Source organism: Pseudorca crassidens, chromosome 15 (genome assembly GCF_039906515.1).
Source record: "Pseudorca crassidens isolate mPseCra1 chromosome 15, mPseCra1.hap1, whole genome shotgun sequence".
In the NCBI taxonomy this organism is placed as follows: Eukaryota; Metazoa; Chordata; class Mammalia; order Artiodactyla; family Delphinidae; genus Pseudorca; species Pseudorca crassidens.
The window spans coordinates 59,254,929-59,274,973 of NC_090310.1; the positions used below are offsets into that span (position 1 = coordinate 59,254,929).

The following is a 20,045-nucleotide window of genomic DNA, read 5'->3' on the forward strand; positions in this document are numbered from 1 at the left end:
TTCTGGTCAGTTCCCAGCCCCAGGCACAGCTGAAAACCTCCCTTTGCAGATCCCAGCCCCTCTCCTCTACTCCACTATTAGGGTCCCCTCTTGTGAGGTACCAGGAGGCTATAGCTTCACCTTGAGCATAAATGCTTTATTGTCACCTTAGGGTTCTCAGGCAGGTGGAGCTGTTGCACATCATGGGAGGGCAGGTACACTGAGTTGATGGCAGAGCTGCGACCAGTGCTCCCTCTGTCCTCCCTACTCTCCCCCCACTCCGTGGCTCGATGGAGTGCAAGTGGGTCATTCATAGGCTGCCCCTGGGGCCTTCTCAGATAGAAAGGAAAGGCCCCCCCCGACATGTGCCCCCACATCCCCCTCATAAGTGCCTCGCCCTGTACCCTTCTCATAGTCTGCTACTGCTCTTTCTACAATTAACATTCATACTTGGGTGGTCAGTACCACACCCAGGAAGGTCTTACTACCCCTGTCCCTTTCCTGTCAGTTTCCAGTCCTTGTCCTGTCTGGCTCCCTAAACAGGCTGAGCCAGTCAGTCAGTGCACTCCGCCCTTCAGGCCCAGGCCCTGCACAACCTCCTTCCTCTTGCTGCCCCACCTGCAGCTGCACCCCCACCCCCCCCACTCCCATCCCGGACCCCAGTTCAGACCAGGGCTCAAGTCTTCCGGTGCATTCTGCTTTCAGGATCATGTGCTCCCTGTGGGCACGCCGTCTTGCAAACCTCTTTTAAGTCTCCTTGACCTCAGTCCTTGGCAGGGCCCTTCAGCCTTCCAGTCAGCGGACCGGGGCCCAATCCTAAAGCCAGAGTTTCTGGATATGTCCCCACCCATCCTCCTGTGACCTCACCTCCCCTCACCTCCCGGGGCAGGATGGTGGGGAATGGGGCCGGTTGGTCCGCCTCAGCCCGCTCCCCAGGCCCTGGGCCAAAAGAGAGTTCAGCGGGGCCGACGGGGGCTGGCACTGCGCCCTCAATTGGAAAGAAAGTCGATGGCGGCGCGCACGGAGCGATTGGTGCTGACGTCGACGGCAGTGACCTTAATCTCGGTGTCGCCAAACTGCATAGCAGTGCGGATCTCGCGGCGGCTAGGGGGCGCGCCGGCGGCATGGGGGCCTCCCTCGGCGGGCTCGAGCTCTAGACTGAGCGCGCCGCACTTGCGCACGCCTGGGTCGGTGATGAAGCGCGCGTCCTCGGCGGCGCAGCAGTACAGGTTGATGAGCACGCGCCGCTGGCCTGGGCGCGCTGGGCAGTAGCTGCGCAGCACCTCCTCGCCCAGGGCCACCGACTGCTCGGCGGCCACGAAGCGCTCGAACACGTCCGTGCACCAGCGGCGGCCGTCGCGAACCAGCAGCTTGTCGGGCGGGTGGCGCCCAGCCACAAAGCGGTTGAGCACGCCCACGCCGTAGGTGAGCGGCGAGCGGCGCACCCGAACGACGCCCGGAGCCTGCCCGAAGAGCACCGCGCCCTTTAGGATGGTGAGGCCCACGTCGTGCGGAACCACCACGCGGAGGCCGCGGGCACCCAGTGCTGCCTGCACCGCGTGCTGCAGCACGGCCGACTCTGCGAAGCCGCCCACCAGGAACAGCAGCTTCACGCCCTGCACTTCGGGGCGCGCCAGCAGCGCCTCTGCGGTACAGGAGTGAAGGGTGGGGGTAAGGAGGAGGGACGGGGAGTGGGCCACTGAGGCCACCACTGCGCAGCCACTGGTGCCTCTCCTCTGCCTGCCTGTATCCTCAGGCAACCAGAAACTAGTCATTTCACTATAAAAGGGTAGCCTGGTTTTCATAAAGAAAAACACCGGGCACTTTCGTGAGGGCCCATGGCAATCTTTATGGGCTCTGCTTCCCCACCACACTGTGGAGGGCTTGAGATAAGGGTCTGCATTTACACATATTAAATGCCTACTACGTGCAAGACATTGCACTCTCTAGGTACTTCAGCTCATTTAAATCCCTGTGATAACAGTTTGGGGGACCTAATACTATCACCCCATTTGGGGAAACAGGCACCAGAGGTTCTTTAACCTGGCAAGACTGCACATTTTCCCGCCTATCTCTTAATCCCCACCACACTGCATCCTCCAGGTATTCCAGATGATTCTGGGTCTCATTCCAGTGTGTGGATATGGGGAGGTTTCCAGGCACTAACAGGGTAACATATTCCCGCATCTGGGTGTGTATGTTGAGGTGAATGAAGGACCCAGGCTCAGGTGCTCACCTATGTGCTGGATGATCCCGCTGACCGTGGGCTGAAAAAGGTCGTTCATGGCCTCACAAGACATCCTGAGCATCCCCTGTGAGGACCACTTCACGAAGTTCACGCTGTAGGTGTTGAAGGAGGCACAGGCCCATGGGTCAGGGTCCCGGGCGCTACCCCTATTCCAGGCCGAAGTACCTGGGCACTGACTGCACATTATGTGTTGTGCCAGGCATACTTTCAGGGCTTTAGACGCAGGTCTGTACCAGGTCCAGGCATGAGGTCCCAGGAGAGGAGCCTCCCTTTGCCTCGAGCAGAGGAACCCAGACCCATTGGCTAGCGTGTGTGTGTGTGTGTGTGTGTGTGTGTGTGTGTGTGCGCGCGCGCGCGCGCGCGCGCAGGGAATGGGAAGAGGTAGATGTTGGCCTTTCTGCAGGCTCAAGATTCTCGCCCCAGTTTGGGCTGCTGATTCCAGCTGGTGTACTCATGCCTCTCCCACTGCCTACACCGGGGCTGGCATGATATGTGCGTGGGATAGATAAGGTGGCTCCCCTACTCCCCCCCGGGGCCCACACCTTCCCCTGTAGGTGCGGTCCCCCGGCCCACCTGCTCCTGCGCAGGGCTGTCTCCACGTTGTGGCCTCGCTGCTTGCGGTAGAAGTCAATAAACGAGAAGGGCAGCGAGATGTTGAGCGCCCCCGCACGGTGTGGGCCTGCGGTGCGTTTGCGGGCCTCGAAGGCTATAGTCAGATCCACCCAGGCTGCTGGGCGTTGCCTTTTGAAGGTGGCGATGAAGTCCTCGCCGAAGATGCGGCCCAACAGCTGCTCGAAGGCCAGGTCCACGCCCACCGCGCCACAGGGGCCACCTTGGGTAGGGCAGAGGAGGAAGTGGGGCGTCAGTGCCGACTCCGCCGCCAGGGGGCGTTGGCGGGGCCAGGGCGGTCTGGGTACCAAGGGCGCTGCCTGGCTACTCACCAGATGCCTTGTAGAGCTCCTTGAGGGTGCCATGGGGCTGCTCCAGCTGGTGCACGGTAAGGTCCACCGTGCCTCCCCCGCAGTCTGCCACCACGTAGCGGTCTCCTACGGGGGCGAGCGTGAGCACACACTCGTGGCACCTTCAGCTCTGTGCCCTCTGCAGACACACCCAGCCTCCAGCCCTGCCCCAGGTCCTGAGCCCTGTCTGCGGGGCCATGGGGGTTAGGGTTGAAAGGGGCTTCAGGTGCTTGAGGGTCACCAGGTAGGAGCACAAGGTGTGGGGGAAAATGGTCCCAGGATTCTGCAACTCATCTGCAGAGAATCCCCCAGGGGAGTGGGGGTTAGGGGCATGGCTGTGAGTGGGGGTGGGAGTGCAGGTGACTGAGGGGAACTACGAGGTTAGGTACAGCTGAAAGAGTTGGAAGGGGCAGGGTTCCTAGGGGCTAGAGCTGACTTTGGGAATGTTCCCCCCACCTTCAGTATACGGTGCCCCACAGGGCCCAAGGAATATCCCTCCATCTCCCCTCCCCCACCTGCTTGCATCTCAGCCCACAGTTCTCCGACACCCGATTCCACCAGGAACGTGCGGCTGTGGCGGGACCTTCGAAGCTGCTCTCGGGCTGTGTTTTGAGGGACAGCAGGACAGTGAGGTTAGAAGGGGTGTCTCAGCTACCATGCTCAATGCCCCACATCCTTCCACCAACGCCCTCCATGAGCATCTGGAGCAGCCAGTGCTCCTGAAACTCCTGCTCCACTCCTAACTGGGAGAGGGCAATGCTGAACCCCAGAGGGTCCAGAGAAACTGGATGGGGTAATCTTAGGCACTGTAACCAACAGCTAAGGGGGAATATTTCTGGCTGCAGGACGTTCCCTTAATCCAGAAGGGCTCAGGCCATGGCAAAATCAGAATTAAGAAGGTCTGAAGGAGCTGGTGATGGGGTGGGGGGAGGTCCTGGGACCTCTCCCTGTCATGGGAGATGGCATGTGAGGGGGTGATGAAGGTTGACCATAGCTGTCCCAGTTCCTGGTCCTGGCAGCAGGAGCTGGGGGCTGATGGGGGAGGGGGGAGGACAGCTGATGTGCCAGGAGGGGAGGGAAAACTGATTCAGTGGCTGTTTAAGGGGCAGCTCCTGAAGACCTCCACCTTCAGCTCAGAGTACCCTTTGTCAGTACCCAAGCACCTCTCCCCAGGGTAGGCATCACTCTCCCACTCTCAGATTCAGGGCTGGGCTGAGTCCTACCATCCTCTGACAGTGCTACTCTAGGGCAAGGTGTAATCTTCAGCGCCTGCCTCCAAGGCCACCACTGGGCAGTATCCCTGGGGGTGGCTCACCCTGACGGAAGCTGGAATCAATGGAGCGGCGCTCGCCCAGGCGCCCACTGCCTGGAGCTCGGCTGCTCAGGTCCACGAGCTGGTGCAGACGCAGCTTGCGGCAGTAGACAGAGGCGGCCTCAGGCTCCAGGGCGATGAGTAATTGCTCTGCATCCTCTCTTGACACCAGTCCGGCCTGAGGATGGGTGGTTAGCAGGGTTGGGGAGCATCATGGGCCAAACATCACACTGAAATGGCACCTCAGGGCAGGCAACCGGGGGCCTGTGGGGCTCCAATCTCCTCTGGATTATACCCCACCCATGCTAAGCTTCTGAGGCCCCTCCATGCTGCACAAATTTGGAGCTGTCTCACAGCCACCCTGTGACCAGGCTGGGGAGGGGCATGGCCATGGCCAAGGATGCCATGGTGTTGCCCAGCAGGAAGAGACCTTAGACTGAGTGAAAACCTAGAGCACCTGGGATCTGCCTCCAGGCTGCCCAAGGTGTCCCTGGGCTGCAGCAAGGTCCCCTTCACAGATGCTGGGTTGGCCAGCTAAGCACTGGCTGAGGGGGTTAGTGGAGACTCCAACACAATGTATTGGGGAGGGTGGGTATAATGGCCAGACCATCAGTCAGAGGGGTGGGGGGGCCCCTTTTGGCTTACTGAACCCTCTTTCTCCACTGGTGATAGACAGTGGCTATGGGCCTCCCCACTCTTAGGAGAACTTTGTTCTCAGGGAATCTGATATAGGAGGAAAGAAACTTTAACTGAAATTTCAGGCGCCAAGGCAAGGCAGTCTGACCAGGTGGGGGATGGGGATGGGTGGGTATTGAGACTCCAGCCTGTTCTCAGCTGACAGGGAACAGTGTGGGAGGAAGCAGGGTGGGTAAACCAGCAGGGGGCCACTGGTGTAGGTGTTTGTTCTGGCTGGGCACAGCCATGCTTTCATCCTGGTCTCTGCAGGGGGATGCCCACTGGCCTCAGGGTTAGCTCCTTCTAGAGACAAGTGTAGGCACCTGCGGATTTGACAGCTGTGGCATGCCTGGCCCAAAGTTGTGTTTGTGGGGGGTTGGGGGTCCTGGTATCTTCCATGGGAAGATGTACTGGAATTCCTGAGATCCCTTTTGGGGATCCTAGGGTGTCCACCAAGGCCTCAGGTTCACAGGCAGGATCAAACAATGAGCCCCCCTCCAACCTCCCCATTTCCACTTGAGAGGGGGGTGCCTGAGCCGTCCCCCTTTCTCCAGACCTTTGGGCACCTCTTATGGTAGGAAGACCAGCAAACATTGGCCAAAATCGCCTCCCTTCATAGTTTCATAGTCCTATTTCCCCTGCTCAGTGGTTGGGGCTGTGGTGAAAATACTGATGCTGGCTGAGGTGGGTGTTCTTGGTGTCCTGCCCAGCTACTGTGAGTGTTGGCTGCTATTGGCTCACCGCTGCCCCTTCTCTGAAGAACTGCCCTCAGCTGAATGAGAACCGCCTCACTTGGAGGGGCTTTCCCCAACCCCCCCAGTAACCAATGACAGACTGATAAGGATGGACAAAAAGCCACCCCCCCCCCCCCCCCCGCCTCCCCGTGGCCAACACCACAGTACATTCTCCCTCTAGAGCTCTCCATGGGATCAGGCTGAGGCTAGACTCCAGCTGAGACCACATCCTTGCTCAACTCTTTCTCCTGTCCTGCTTTCCTCACTCCCCTTTCTCCTGAGAGTCCTAGCAATAGACCACATGCACAAGAATCCCCATCTTGGGCTCTGCTTCTAGGAAACCTGCCCTAAGACACTGTTTAAGCTGGCCTGGGCTGTGTCTTTTGTCCCTCTGCTCTCTGGTCCTGCAAGCCCACCCCCTTTCCTGGTGGCAACAGCCCTCCAAAATGGCCAGCAGGGGGGGGCTGGCAGTCTTTACACAGTGGCTCTGTGGTCCCAAGGGTGGTGGGTGAATGAGGGTATGGGCCCTGCCCGGGGCCCTCCCGACCAACATGGTCCACGGCTCTGAGTGCACATTCTCACCAAGTAGGCAGCCTCTCGCATGAACTGCTTAGCTGGCTGTTTCCAGATGGCCGGCACTGTCAACACCCAGCGCACAGTGTCCTTCTCTGGCAGCGATGGGCACTGGTCCCTCAGCTCCTGGAGCAGGAGGGGGCAGTGAGGGGAATGGCTGGCTTGGTTTGCGGGGAGTGTCTTTAGCCTCTATGGGAGCTGGAGGAACTAATCAGCCCTCAGGAGGAACTTCCCAGCTAACTTGGAATCCTAACACCCACTTCCCCACCACCAACCACCTCCCCAACACCTGTAGGGTTGATGCAGGCTCTACCAGATAGAAAGGCAGGGGACTGGAGAAGACGACCTCTGTCTTCTGACAGTGGCTACCCACTGGATGGACAGGGGATGGGCTGAGGGGAAAGGATGGACCTGGGGGCCCTCCACCCCAGTAGGCAGGGATGGGGTCACAGCGCACCTGAAGGGCATGCTCCTTGAAGAAGCGCAAGGCATGGGCGAACACCTCCAGAGCAGGCATTTTCTTTCCATTTACCGCTTCTAACTGGGTCTTCAAGGTGAGATCCTGGCAGGGACACAAGGTGACTCTGCAGGAGGCCGTAGCTCTGCCTCCATTTCCTGACAACCTCTTATACTCACCCCATTTCCTGGTGCTCCTCCTCTTTGGCACTGTCCCACTCTGGCTCTAATCTCACATTAGTTCTCTCCCCAGCCCCTCTCTTTACCCTATCTTCACCCCTTGGTCATGCCTCCATCCCTTACATTCAAGTTCCGCCTCCTTAGCTACTCCTCCACCAGTCCCCGCCTCACCTTTTAGCTTTACCTACCCTCCATGAGGCCTCCCTCCCCGTTTTCCCTCCTAGCCGTGCCTCCCTGGCTGGAGCTGGGCCCTGAGACAGAATGTGACTCACAGTGGCACTGTGGATCTTCATCTTGAACTTCTCAAAGTAGAGCCAGTCACGAGCCTCCTCAGGGTCCAGATCGTGGTAGTAATCACGGGCTGTATAGCCAAAACTGTGAAAGGCACCCTCTGGGGTCAGCAGCAGGCAGGTGGGGGTCTTCTGGTGGGCCACACCTGGGTCCCCGCCCTCCCATTTCCTGTGGAGGCAGATAGCTGTCAGTGTGGTCAGCAGTAATCCTCCCTTTGTGGGGTTGGGTGCTGGCTCTGGAACCAGCTGTGTGACTTTGGGCAGCTCACTTGGCTTCCCCAAGCCTCAGTCTTTCCATATGTAAAATGGGAATGATAATAATACCTACCTTTTAGGGTTCTTGTGAATATGGTGCTTGGCATCCACTTAAATCTCCATAAACGTTGCTCATGGGATCCTCTCTATCCATGGGGCCATGGGTCCCATCCGACATCCTCAGCTCCTGATCCCTTCCATGAAGTATACCATTGGACCTCACCTCCCTTTTTTTTTTCTTTTTTTTTTTTGTGGTATGCGGGCCTTTCACTGTTGTGGCCTCTCCCGTTGCGGAGCACAGGCTCCGGATGCCCAGGCTCAGCGGCCATGGCGTACAGGCCTAGCCGCTCTGCGGCATGTGGGATCTTCCTGGACCGGGGCATGAACCCGCATCCACTGCATCGGCAGGTAGACTCTCAACCACTGCACCACTAGGGAAGCCCACCTCCCTGTCTTTTTAACAAGCAGCAGCAGCAAACCATCTGCCTTGTCTGGCCTTCTGATGTGTCTCTCCAGGACCCTGGCAGAGGCCTCCTCCCAGCCAGCTGGTTTGCCCTCCTCTAGGCCGTCTTCCACAGCTAAGCTCTTTCAAGGTATTCATGATCACTCCTATCTGGCCGACATCAGTAGCTACACCCCAGCTGACTGCACCTCCAGCAGGCCCCCAAAACCTGAGACTCCAGACTTCCCTATGTGCAGGCATCATCTGGACCTCCACCCAGAACTCACTGCCCAGTTCATTAGCCTGGCAAATCCTTCCTCCCCTTCCTCTGCGTTGTCTGATGCCCTGACTCCTCTAGGCCAAGCTCACCAGTGCAGCCTTTTGGGGAAATAACTGGGAATCCAGGCAGAAGGAAGAGCATGTGCAAAAGCTTAGAGGTGTGAAAGACCAGGGAGAACTAGCTATAAGTTGGCTCAAAGCAGGAGAAAATACAGGAATCTTAAGATCAACTAAGGAGGAGTATCAAATGCCATATCAGAATTCTGTCTTGGTGGGTATTAGGTAGGGGAGTGAAGAGGCATGACCACATTTGCCTTTAGAAAGGTCACTGGTCCCCATGTAGCAACAGAGTGGAGGGGAGGGAGGATGGAGAAGGAAAACCAGGGAGGAGGATATTGCAACCGTTCAAGTGAGAGAGGGTGGGGCTGAACTTCGGGGTGGTAGTGGTGGAGAGAAGTAGGCGGGTATTACAGAGATATTAGAGATAGAAGTGATGGGGATTAGTGGCTAGTGGGGGTGGGAAGGACTTGGGAGGAGGCCAAGATGCCCCCAGTTACTTCCTGTGATTGTTATCTCCAGTGTCCCTTCATGTGTCCTCAGCCCCAGCAAGGGGCCCAGCATGGCCTTGGCTGTGCGTGCTGACAAGTTGGGATGCCCTGCAGCTCTTAGAGAGCTCTAAGGGCCCAGAGCCTTTGTGGCCTCATGTGGATGTGGAGGGAGCAGAGAAGGGGGAAGGACAGTCCACGCTCATGTAGGTTAGGTCCCCTGTATCTTTGGGGCAGTGACCCTTTGCCTGTCTCTCCACCCACCCTTCCATCCAGCCTCCCAGGCCCTGGTGAAGCCCCCTGATTCCCCACCCCAGGCTGAGTTGGGAGCTTTGGGGTCTTCTATAGGGGTCTTCCCCCTATAGGCTACAGCCCCACTAAGATATATTCAAAGGATCAGGGTCTTGAGGCCTGAAGGGGAGTGTCAGACAAATGTTTCATTCAAACAAAACAAAATCCATCAGAATGGATTTTTCAAACAGCTCTTTCATGACAACTGTGTGACTTGTCAACTCAGTTAACCCTCTGATCGTTCATTTCCTTGTATTTCATTTGAGCCGAACCTAGGAATCTGCCTCTAGGATTCTACCACATAGAAATTCCAGCACAAGTTTTCAAGGAAGAATATTCATTGCAACACTTTTTGTAATAGTGAAAAATTAGAAGGAAAAATAGCCTCAAAACTATCAATATAAGAATGGATAAATTATGACACATCTGTACTGTGGAATACTATGCAACCATTAAAACAAAATCGTGGCTCTCTGTATTCACATGAAACATCTAGAAAATAGTGTTGAAAGCTTAAAATAAAGCAAGTTGTATGATATAACACTTTTATTTTAAAACCACATATTTATTTGGTTTTTGCATATGTATTTGTGCATATGTATTTGTGTATGTGTTTGTGACTAGCCCAGAAAAAGATCTGTGTATTTTACTGTATGTTTGTTATCTCTCAATAAAAAATTTAAAATAAAAAACAAAGCCCAACATTTCCTGCAGAGGTCAGAGAGCTGCCCCAATTGGGGCTGAGGGCCCAGGCCTAGCACCCATCCTCCAAACTTTTGCCCCAGTGAGGAGCCCAGACTAAGGGTGGAAGGCACTCTGAGGAGACCCCATTTCTCCTTAGTGACAGTACTTCTGGGACCAGGTCTCTCCCAGGGTGTAGGATTCCCCCCGCACCCCACACCAATCTCCCAGCCCAGCCACCCTCACCTCATCATGTGGATGGCCTCAGGGTCACTGGCAAAGCTGAAGGCATAGCCACTGGATGTGGTGCCGAAGTCGATGGCCACTACCACGGAGAAGGGGGCCTGCTGGGGGGCTCGGGCCTCAGGCTTCTGCAAGTGCAAGACCTAGTCAGGGAGCAGCCAGATGGCCAGGCTGAGTGTATGTGGGAGCCCTCCCAACCCCTGGCTGTGGTCCAGACCGGCCCTGGCCCAACCCCACCTACCTGCCTGCCTGGCTTCCTTCCTCTCCTAAGCTCCAAGGTAAGCCCTTGAGATGCCAACTGTTCAGAAAGCCCAAGGCCTCTCAGGTAGCCCCATGAAGTTTTGGGCTTGAGCTCCTGCTTCCCTGCTTCTGGTTCTCTGCCCACCTTCTGCCTGGACTGCCTTTGCCCCACCCCCATCTCACACCACTTCACAGCCTGGGCCCAGCTGGGGGCAATTTTGCTGCTCTGAGCAGCTTCATAGCACATGGACCTGCCTATATTTGACCCTCTTGCTCTTTGTGGCCACAGTGACACAGCCAGACTCTATCCAGTTTTGTGACAGAGAAGAGAGGCCCCATGCATGTGCCCAAGAGTGGTCCCTGACTCCTCCCAGGCCAGGCCTGGGCTCCCTGAGAAAAAGGGGGTCCCCAGGCTGAATCACTAGGGTGAGGCCACCCCACGTGGGGTGACCTAGGGAGCTTGGGGGTGGTGGTTATGTCCTGGATACTTCAAGCTAGCCCCAAACTATTTTTTAGCAACATGTCTCCTCTTCCCTAGATATACCTTGTATTAAGGTGGCTGTGGTTGACAGGAGGGGAAGCAAGTCTCGGAGGCCCAGTGCTCTGAGAACACACAAAACTACTTGCTCAGAAGTACACCTGCCCCAGGCAGGTTACGTGCAATGGTCCCTAGATGTTATCCTGGAGAGAGATCACCTCAGTAGAATTGTTACCCCTACAGTCCAAGGTCACCTAAGGCTAACCCATCAGGGGGAACATGAGTGGAGTGTGTAGGGGTAGGAAGCATGATGGCATCCCCAGCCCAGACCTGCCAGGGCTCTTCCAGGCACCAGTGTGACCTTCCCCACTAACCAGGCCACCCACCACCCCAATCCCTGCTCTGGGCTTACTGGAGACTGTGAGGGTGTGAGGGGGGCAATGCCACAGCTTTCTTGGGTCCTTGGGGAGCCGGGTGGGCTGGGCACTGGAGACCGCTCTGGGCTGGAGCCTGCAAAGAGAGGGCAAATCACTCTGGCACAATCAGGGTAAGGGGCTGGTGGCTGGGGCCCAAGCCTGGGGGATTCTTCATCAGTCATTGCTGGGCCAAGGTGAGGGGTACCCTGCTGGGGAAAGGGGATGAGGGAGGGAGGGTAGGAAGGACGGGACTGAGGTCGGGGTCGGGGATAGCTGGGCTCAGGGTCTGTTATCAGTTAGAGGTGACCTATTCCTGAAGGGTGACATACTTCACCTAGGGACTCACTGTCTCCCCCAGCACTCCTCAGACACAGCAGGGAAGGGGAGAGACAGAGAAGCATTGTGGGGGTGGGGAAGACTGAGTCCAGAGATAGAAGGGCAGGAGAGATGGGGCAGGTGAGCTCCTGGGGTGAGGGTGGAGAAACCAGAAAAGGTAGGGGACTACAGACCTAACTGAGTGGGAGTGGAGCCGCTCCTCTCCCCACTAAAGTGCAGCCACATGGTTCTAATCAGGACCTGAGGGAGTTGCCTCCCCCCCTCCCTCTGCCCCACAAGGGCCATGGACAGGCCCAGCTGGCTGACTGGGGCAACACCTCCCCCAGCCCAGCCCTGAGCCAAGAGGTGTCCACCACACTAGATTCCAAGCCTCCCCTCCCCCATGACACACATAGACCTGGAGCCAGCGTTTGGGGGCAGGAGGCCCCCTTAAGACCCTCTCACAGGCCCAGGACTGAGCTGGACCTTTGGTGGGAGGAAGCAGTGCAGCGCCCAGAAGGCAGCCCAAAGCCTGGTCTGGTCTGGAGGCTCTGGCAGCTCAGGGGGCAGGAGGGCCTGCTTTGCTGGTGTGGGCTGGTGGGCTTATCACTACCACACTGAACTTTGCTAAGGCCCCTGGGAGGGGCACTGGGGCTGCCCTGAGATCCGTGTGTGGGGACGGGGGCGCTGGCCAGGGAGATTGATGGGGTCTGGTATGAAGACACATTGGCAAATCAATGTCTGGCTTTAGGCTGAGCCAGGGCTGGGGCCTGTGTACTCGCTCAGCCACAGCTCTGTGGCCCTGGCAAGTCCCAGCCCTCCTCGACCTTGGGGTACACTTGGAATATATGTGAGGGGCTGGGCATGATTCTGGGAAGTGCCTGGACAGGGCTGGCATCTGTCTTGCAGTGCTGGAGGGGCAAGGACATGGTGGTCACACTCCCAGAGCCCCTTTTTCTCAGGTGGCCAGGGCAGGCTTGGGTCCTGTCACCAGCTCCAGCTTGAGGGGCCGAGTTGCTGTGGTTTGAGCCTGGGAAGGGAGTCAGGAAGGAAGCCCCAGCCCACCAGGTCTTTGTGAGTGGACTTCCTGAGGCGTGTCCGTCCTGCCTCCTGGCCTCCTACCCCTGCACAGAACCCAGAGCCTGCGCCCAGACCAGGCCAAAGGCAGATGCGCATGCACACAGAGTTCTGTGCAGACATACACACCCTGTGCCCAGAGACCTGCCCATAGGCAGACACGCAGACACACACACACACTCACATGCGTAGTCCTGTTACACTGACCCTCCTTGCGCACACACACTCACAGAACGGTGCTCAGGAGCCTCTGCTGGGCAAGGCACATGGACAGACTAGGGGTGGGTCTGAGTGCCAGGGTGAGGGGGGCAATGGGCCCCGGGCAGAGGTGAGGGGGTGGGTCTTACCGCTGTACAGCCCCTGCAGGCCCATCTCCGGGACAGCCAGCATCTTTGTAGGCCCTGTGGCTGTGAACAGGAACAGACAAGCAGAATGGCATTTATTTGTTCCTTTGTTCCCTTACTGAATAATTGTTTATTTTATTTATTTACTTTTGGCTGGAGTACTTTGAAGCAAATCCCAGGCATGTTGCTTGACCTATAAATTATTTAATGTCTCTCTAACAGAGATTTTTTAAAAGACATTGCCACAACACCACTATCATGTCTAACAAAATCAACAGTAATTCCTTAATTTCATCCAATGCTCAATCCTCCATCCCAGCTTGTCTCAAAAATGTCGGGTTTTTCTTTGGGCCACACTGCGTGGCTTGCAGGATTTTACTTCCCCGAGCAGGGATTGAACCCTGGCCCCCTGCAGTGGAAGTGAGGAAACCCAGACACTGGACTGCCAGGGAATTCCCTCAAAAATGTCTTTTTAACAGTTGCTTTGTTGGAACCAGGATGCTCCTAAGTGTTTTCAGGTGCCCACTCTCTGCCAGATGCTGTGGGACATCAGTGACCCAGAGAGGCACTGTCCCTGTCCTGGGGGCCCACAGCCTGGTGGGGAAGCCATTCATAATCAGATAATCATGTAAGTGAATCTGAGATTACAAACAATGCTGTGAAGGATACTGTGAAGCAGGGCAGAAAGGGGAGCATGGCAAGGCTGGAGAGAGGGGTTGGGCTAGGCTCACCCTGCAGGCAGACCCTGGTGGACCCAATTTTAGATCTGGTTTTACATGAAAGGCAACAGCAAATCTTGAAAGGTTTCAAGTGGCAGAGTGAAGGCAGGGGCATGACTAAATCTGTGTTTTAAAAAGCCCCTCTGGCTGCATGGGAAGTGTAGATTGCAGTGGGACGACATGAAAACAGGAGCCAATAAGTGCTCCAGGCAACAGATGGTGGTGGTGGCTGTGTGTCTTGAGACAGAAGTGTAGACATTTATGTTAGAGGTTAAAATCAACAAGCCTGATGGAAGATGGCTGGATTGGACATGGGAGGTTAGGAAGAAGAAGGTGTCAAGGATGACATTGCCTGATTCAAGCTGGGAGATGGATGGTGAAATGGAGAATACTGGAGCAGGGCAGGCTGGCAGGGGTAAGGGGCAGTGTTCTGGGTGCAGTTTTGAAACTGCTGAGAGAACAGACTGAGGAGTCAGATGACATATGACCTAGAGGACAGGGAGAAATCTGAGGTGGAGATGCGTGTCTGGGAGTCATTGTCACAGGAGGCTTGGCAGAAAGTAGAGTGGGGGAAGGGAAGGGAGGAGAAGCTCTGAATAAAGGTTGACTGGAGGAAGGTTGGCTGGCCAGGGAAACGGAGTTGCCTGCTATGGTTTCATGAAGATCTTGATAAGAGAAGGCTGTGAAGCTAGACGCCTTTAGAGATTTTTAGATGAGACTGGAAACACCTGTTTTTAATGGCATTTCAGTGGAATGATGGAGATGGGGCGGGAGTCAGGTAGGCGAGGAGGGAGCAGACAGTGAGAGAACAGAGCTAGCTAGCACTCCTCCAGCTAGCACCTGGAGGAACATAATGCTTGAGGAGGGGAGGACAGGTTTTTATTTTCTCTTCTAAGGTGGGAGGAACCTGAGCTTGTGTCTGTGAAGTTCTGAGGGCCAAGCTAGAGGCCTCGTCCTCCAGGTCATTGACAGCTTTGTTACTCAAAGCGTGGTATCAGGACAGCAGCACTGGGTCCCCTGGGAGCTTGTTAGATGTGCAGGCTCTCAGGCTCCGCCCCGGACCTGCTCAGTCAGCGCTTGCTTTTTCACAAGATCCCAGGTGGTTGGGAGCACCCTAAGGTTTGAGAAGTGCTTGTCAATGTATCCTGGCCCAGTCTTCAGATCACCAATGCTACTGTCCTCAGCAGTGAGCCTAAACAAGGATGGGGACAGCCCAGAGCCCACTCCCTCTCTGTAGCCAGTGGCCAGATCAGGAAGTTTTGCTAACAGAACACAGCGGACACAGAGCTGGGCACTGTCACACCCCTACACACATGTGCACACACCCTTGCTCACACAGAATTCACACAACCCAGCCCCAGCATGGACAGACACTGAGACACATCCAGGATATTCCCCCATGGCCAGCACCATGGAGATTTCCAGACGCATGCAGTCCTGCTGTCACTGGAGGTGCACAGGTGGATGTCCAGGAATTAGAATCAGGGGAAATACAGGGGCTGATCGTGGGCACTTGTACAGCAGCTGGATGATGCTGAGAAAAAGGAAAGTAAATGGTGGGGGTGGGTATGGGCCTTGAGAACCAGGGACAGGTGCCCAGTTCAGGGTGATGGAGTGTCGTGCTGGACGTGGATTCTACCAGCTCCCAAGAGCTGATTCTGTGCATCTCTTCTCAATTCTGCATTTATTGACATCACATTGATAGCTTGAAATCAGCCATGGTGATTCTACCATAGAAGTTGGTAAACTGCAAATTAGGTTTTTCTCCCTCTTGGGGAGCTGACTGAAAAACATCTACCAACACACTACTGGATCAAGCCCACAAGAGAGAATATGGCAGCCCTATTTATACATTGTTTTGATTCATCAGCAAAAACTTATTGACATTTCTTCCTGCCAGGTTCTGCAGCTAAGTGCTGGAGAAATGCTTTGCTGAATGAATGAATGGATTTTCTGAACCAAGGATACTGTATTTGGAGCAGAAACAATCTAGAACCACCAAGAAAAAAAGACTCAAGAGTTGTCACTCTAAGCTGATTCCATGTCCAAACCAATGCGTCTATAATCTCCCCAGCTCTGTGAACCTGGTCCAGTTATCTCCCATCTTTGAGCATGTGACACGGAATGCCCCTACACTCAGGGCTGACAAGGGCCTGTTACAGCACCTGGCTGGCATGCATCATGTTGCCTCTCTGTGCCTCAGTGCCCTTTCCTGTAAAATGGATCATGCAGGGGGCTTGTGAGGATCAAGTCCAAGAAAGGAAGGTGGCTGATAAAAAGGCAGGAAGTTCGACAGATGTGAGCAGTGTTCTTTCCCTTCGTGATGTGGATTCTGAATTTTCTCTTGTCAGAAGTTTTTGGTCTTATTGAGACTTTTTTTCTAGTCATTCTGAGTTCTTTAGGGAGGGAGGGAGGCCCTGAATCAATTTGTGTTAAAGAAGGAGGATCCTGCTGATTCTCTGAGAGGTGGAGGTACAAGAGGGTGGCAGCCACACAAGCACACACACATACCCCATATTTCTTTGGGACATCCCCCACCATGCATACACACCCACATACCAGAAACATGTAAGGAGAATGCTGATCATGGGACTCAGGACAACCTCAGCTACAAAAGCTATATCTGGGCAGGGCCTGCAGCTGGAAGTGGGGAGAGGTAGATCCCTGCCCCAGGGGCCCACTAATTTCAGACTGGTGATGCTTATGGGTTTGAGAATTGGGTGGGGCAGTTTGATATACAGAGAGAATAACTTCATTTCCTGGCTACAAGGGCAGGCTAAACCCTGGCCCCAGCCTGACCCCTACCCTACCCACAGAGAGACCCTTAACCCTGCCTATGGTCTGTCCCTTAACCTTGCCCATGGACTGACCCCTAGCCCTTGGCCTCATATTGACCTCTCATCTTCAGCTTTACCCTGACCCCTGGCCCTGGCTTCTACCCAATAGGCATGACTGGGGACTAGGACAGAGTGTGGCCGAGTAGGGACTTGAAACTGGAGACTCCCATCCCACAGTGTCCCCCAGACTCACAAAAGCCTAGGACTTTCACCTCCCTACCCCTGCAGGCCTCCTTTTACCGGGACCCTGCCTCTCCCATCCACTGCTCTCTCAGCATCCTGCCAGTCAGCAGGCAAAGAGAGGCCACAGGCATTTCTCCCAAGCCAGAGGCTGAGCCAATCAGGGCCCAAGGAACAGATCAGAAATGGCACCCAAAGGGCTGCCCCAGTCTGTCTCTGGAGAGGCACCCTCAAGGAGAGGGACCAGTGGGAGGTTGTGGGGTGAGGAAGCTGCCTTCTCCTGGCCTGAGGCAGGGAGTGATAGAAATGGCCTCCCAAGTCCCCTCCCTGTCCTCGACTTTTCTTTCTATACATCCTGCCCTGCCCTTCCCCCATGGGTCCTCATCAAGGGAGCAGCCAGTTCACAAACAACCTCTGTCCCACACAGCCTAGGGCCTGAAGCCCCTCCCACCCTCTGCCCACTGTCCCTCATCTCTTACCTTCTGGGGATCCAGGGCTGCCTTCACTCTCCCAGGGAGTCCACATTTTAGAGCACCCTCCCTGTCAGTTTCTCTCCCCCACACAAGCTAACTTTACAGCCTGGCTCCACTGGGATCCCACAGGGAGCCCTGACCCCACCCCACCTGGATTCCCAAGCTGGCCTCACAGAGAGAAACCAGAGGTCCCTGTTCATGAGGCCAGCCCACAGTCTGGCACTGTGCCACCCAGCCACTCTTGAACTTTCTGAACCACAGGCCCTGGGAACTCCCCCTGCAGGCATCCCCAAATACACACACACTCAACCCCGGGGTCTCCACCTCTGGCCTAAGCACCGTGTCCTCCACAAACTGGCTCCCTGGAGCAGCCCCCAGCCCCACAGACACCCAGACACGGAAGTCCCTCGAGCCCCCCTCCCTTCCCCCAGATCCCCACCCTCCACAGGGCGAGTGTGGGGTCCCAAAGCCCGTATGTAGCCCTCCGTCGCTACCCCAATTGCCTTACCGAACCCACAGCCCTGCTGGAGAGAGGAGCTTGAAGATCTGCCCCAGTCCTGTCCCCCTGGGTCAGGAAGTTTGTGGTGGGGTCTCAGCCGCCAGCCCGCGATGAGACCGCAAACCTTGGCGTTTTCTCGTCTCTGGGAGCCCAGCGGTCCCCCGCCCAGAACTCACCTCTGCCCTGCCGACAGCTCGACCTGTGTCCAGACGCCTGGATCCCGGGCCCAAAGCCGGTGGGGCGGCTGTGCTCTGCCGCGTCGGCCAAAGCCCTCGACGTGCGCCCAGCCCCAGCCCGGCTCTCCGCCCCGCACCGCCCCCGCCCCTCTCCTCCCCTCCCCCTCCCCCAGGCCGGATGGCCGCGCCGCTGCCGCCGCCGCCGGGTGGGCCAGCGCTTCAGCCCAGATGTGCGAGGCCGGGGCGGGGCCTGCAGCACGGGCCTCCGCCGAGGGGCCCGGCCCGGCTCGAGTCCACCGCCCCTCCTTTTGCCCTTCCTGCGCCTCCCCCACTTCCCAGCCACCCGGGGGGCCGTGAGGGGAGAAGGGTGAGGAGACGAGGTGGAGGGAGGAGGAGAGGAATTTCAGGCCCTGGTAGGCCTCCTGCAGCCCGACTGCGAAGGGCTCCTCTGCCCACCCCAAGGCCACCTCGGGATTCAGCCTAAGGGGCCTAGCTGCTGAGAGGGAGGGCCCTGCCCAGACCCCTCCAGCCCCTGCCCGGGACTCTCGCAGTCCCTTCACCCAGACACCCCCACCCCACCCCCAAGATCCCGAGCTTGGTCTCCAAGGGTCAGAGAAGAGAGAAGAAGCCAGATTGAGGGTGAGGACAGGCCTTTAAGCCCCAGGTTGGGGCCTAGGTCTGTCCTTGCTGAAGTTTGGGGTAGGGAGGGAAGGGTTCTCACAGTTTGGGTCCCCACTCCTAGCAAAGGGATCACTCAGAACTCATCCTGCTTTGGCAAGGAGCACAGAGCTCCTTTCCTGTGAGGGTTCATGACCTTCCTCCTGTCCTAACCCATGCTTTCGTGGGGATTTGGGGACCTGGCCTCCAAACAGGAGACATAGAGTGGAGATCTCCTTGCTAGGCCCCTCTAAGGCAGCTGACTTCCCATAATGCCCACCACCTCCTGATTCTGGTAGGGCCTGGGCCTGGCCCCTTTCTCTCTGCCCAGTGTGTTTCCACAAAGGCTTAGGCTAGGCACGGATGGGATAGGGCCAAGCTGCTTCTTAGCTTGTCTCTCTGTGTTAGGGGGCCTGGCCTCCTGTCTGTTCCCCCAGCCCCTTCTCCAAAGAAGGCTCCCACAGTTCTTTGGGCATCAGCTGCCCCTCCCACCCCAAACCTTGGCAGGAGCTATTGTCCCTCCCTGGAATACTTTCTCTCCTCATCTCTGACCATCTATAAGGCTCCCCAGCTAACGTGTCATCTCTCCTAGACTTTTTATTTATTTATTTATTTAAAAAATTTTTATTTATTCTTATTTTTAAATGTTTATTACTTATTTTTGGCTGCATTGGATCTTCATTGCTGCAAGCGGGCTTTCTCTAGTTGTGGTGAGCAGGGGCTGCTCTTCGTTGCCATGTGCGGGCTTCTCATTGTGGTGGCTTCTCTTGTTGCAGAGCACGGGCTCTAGGTGTGCGGGCTTCAGTAGTTGCGGCACATGGGCTCAGTAGTTGTGGCACGCGGGCTCTAGGGTGCGCGGGCTTCAGTAGTTGTGGTGTGCAGGCTCTAGAGCGCAGGCTCAGTAGTTGTAGCGCAGGGGCTTAGTTGCTACGCGGCATGTGGGATCTTCCCGGACCAGGGCTTGAACCCATGTCCCCCACATTGGCAGGTGGATTCTTAACCACTGCGCCACCAGGGAAGTCCCTCTCCTAGACTTTTTGCCCTTATTGTCAGGGCCACTGCTCCAGAGCGCTCCCTGCAATGAGACTGGGGGTGAGGGGTGTGCAGAACCAAACAATTTTGTATGTTAGCACTGGCCAATAAGCCAGCAAGGTATCCAATCAGCAGCCTCCACTGGCTGTTCCAAATGTGTGTCTGTAAGAATGTGTGTATCTGTTGGTGTGTCTGTGTGTGTGTCTATGTGTATGAGTGTGTCTTTGTGTCTATGACTGTGTGCCTATGTATGTCTGTGTCCGTATGTGAGTGTGTCTCTTGGGATGTCTATGTGACTGTGTCTGTATGTGTCTATGCCTGTCGGTGTGTCTGTATGTATTATATATGTGTGTCTCTGTATCTTATGCCTTTGTGTGTGTAAGTGTGTTTGTTGTATTTGTCTGTTTGTGTGTGACAAGTGTGTGATGGGGGCTGGCAGGCCTTCCTCTCATTCCAGAGG

At 56.1% G+C, this 20,045-nt stretch overlaps 1 protein-coding gene across 6 annotated transcripts; it reads right to left on the reverse strand.

The window, feature by feature from the left end:
* Positions 1–115: 115 nt before the first annotated feature.
* Positions 116–18,019, reverse strand: HSPA12B (heat shock protein family A (Hsp70) member 12B). Of its 6 annotated transcripts, none has more exons than XM_067707589.1 (13): positions 17,897–18,019; positions 13,016–13,075; positions 11,273–11,370; positions 10,146–10,285; positions 7,389–7,575; positions 6,938–7,042; positions 6,490–6,606; positions 4,502–4,676; positions 3,702–3,788; positions 3,169–3,273; positions 2,801–3,059; positions 2,216–2,319; positions 116–1,624 (listed from the first exon to the last, which is right to left on the reverse strand). In XM_067707589.1, the coding sequence occupies exons 2-13, from the start codon at positions 13,056–13,058 to the stop codon at positions 969–971; spliced, it is 2,076 nt and encodes a 691-aa protein (XP_067563690.1). In that variant the 5' UTR covers positions 13,059–13,075; positions 17,897–18,019; the 3' UTR covers positions 116–968. The 6 variants fall into 6 exon arrangements, with proteins under 6 accessions (XP_067563690.1, XP_067563687.1, XP_067563686.1 ...); XM_067707586.1 differs by lacking the exon at positions 17,897–18,019 and adding an exon at positions 17,228–17,246 and having other exon boundaries at positions 10,146–10,270; XM_067707585.1 differs by lacking the exon at positions 17,897–18,019 and adding an exon at positions 17,228–17,246.
* Between the last annotated feature and the right edge of the window lie 2,026 nt (positions 18,020–20,045).

Coding starts and splice junctions, on each gene's coding strand:
- HSPA12B (XM_067707587.1), bottom strand. CDS start 11,458: ATGACTGATGAAGAATCCCCCAGGCTTGGGCCCCAGCCACCAGCCCCT. Junction 7,576..10,145: donor GAGGCCATCCACATGATGAG/GTGAGGGTGGCT, acceptor CTGCCTCCACAG/GAAATGGGAGGGCGGGGACC. Junction 3,789..4,501: donor TGATTCCAGCTTCCGTCAGG/GTGAGCCACCCC, acceptor CTCAAAACACAG/CCCGAGAGCAGCTTCGAAGG.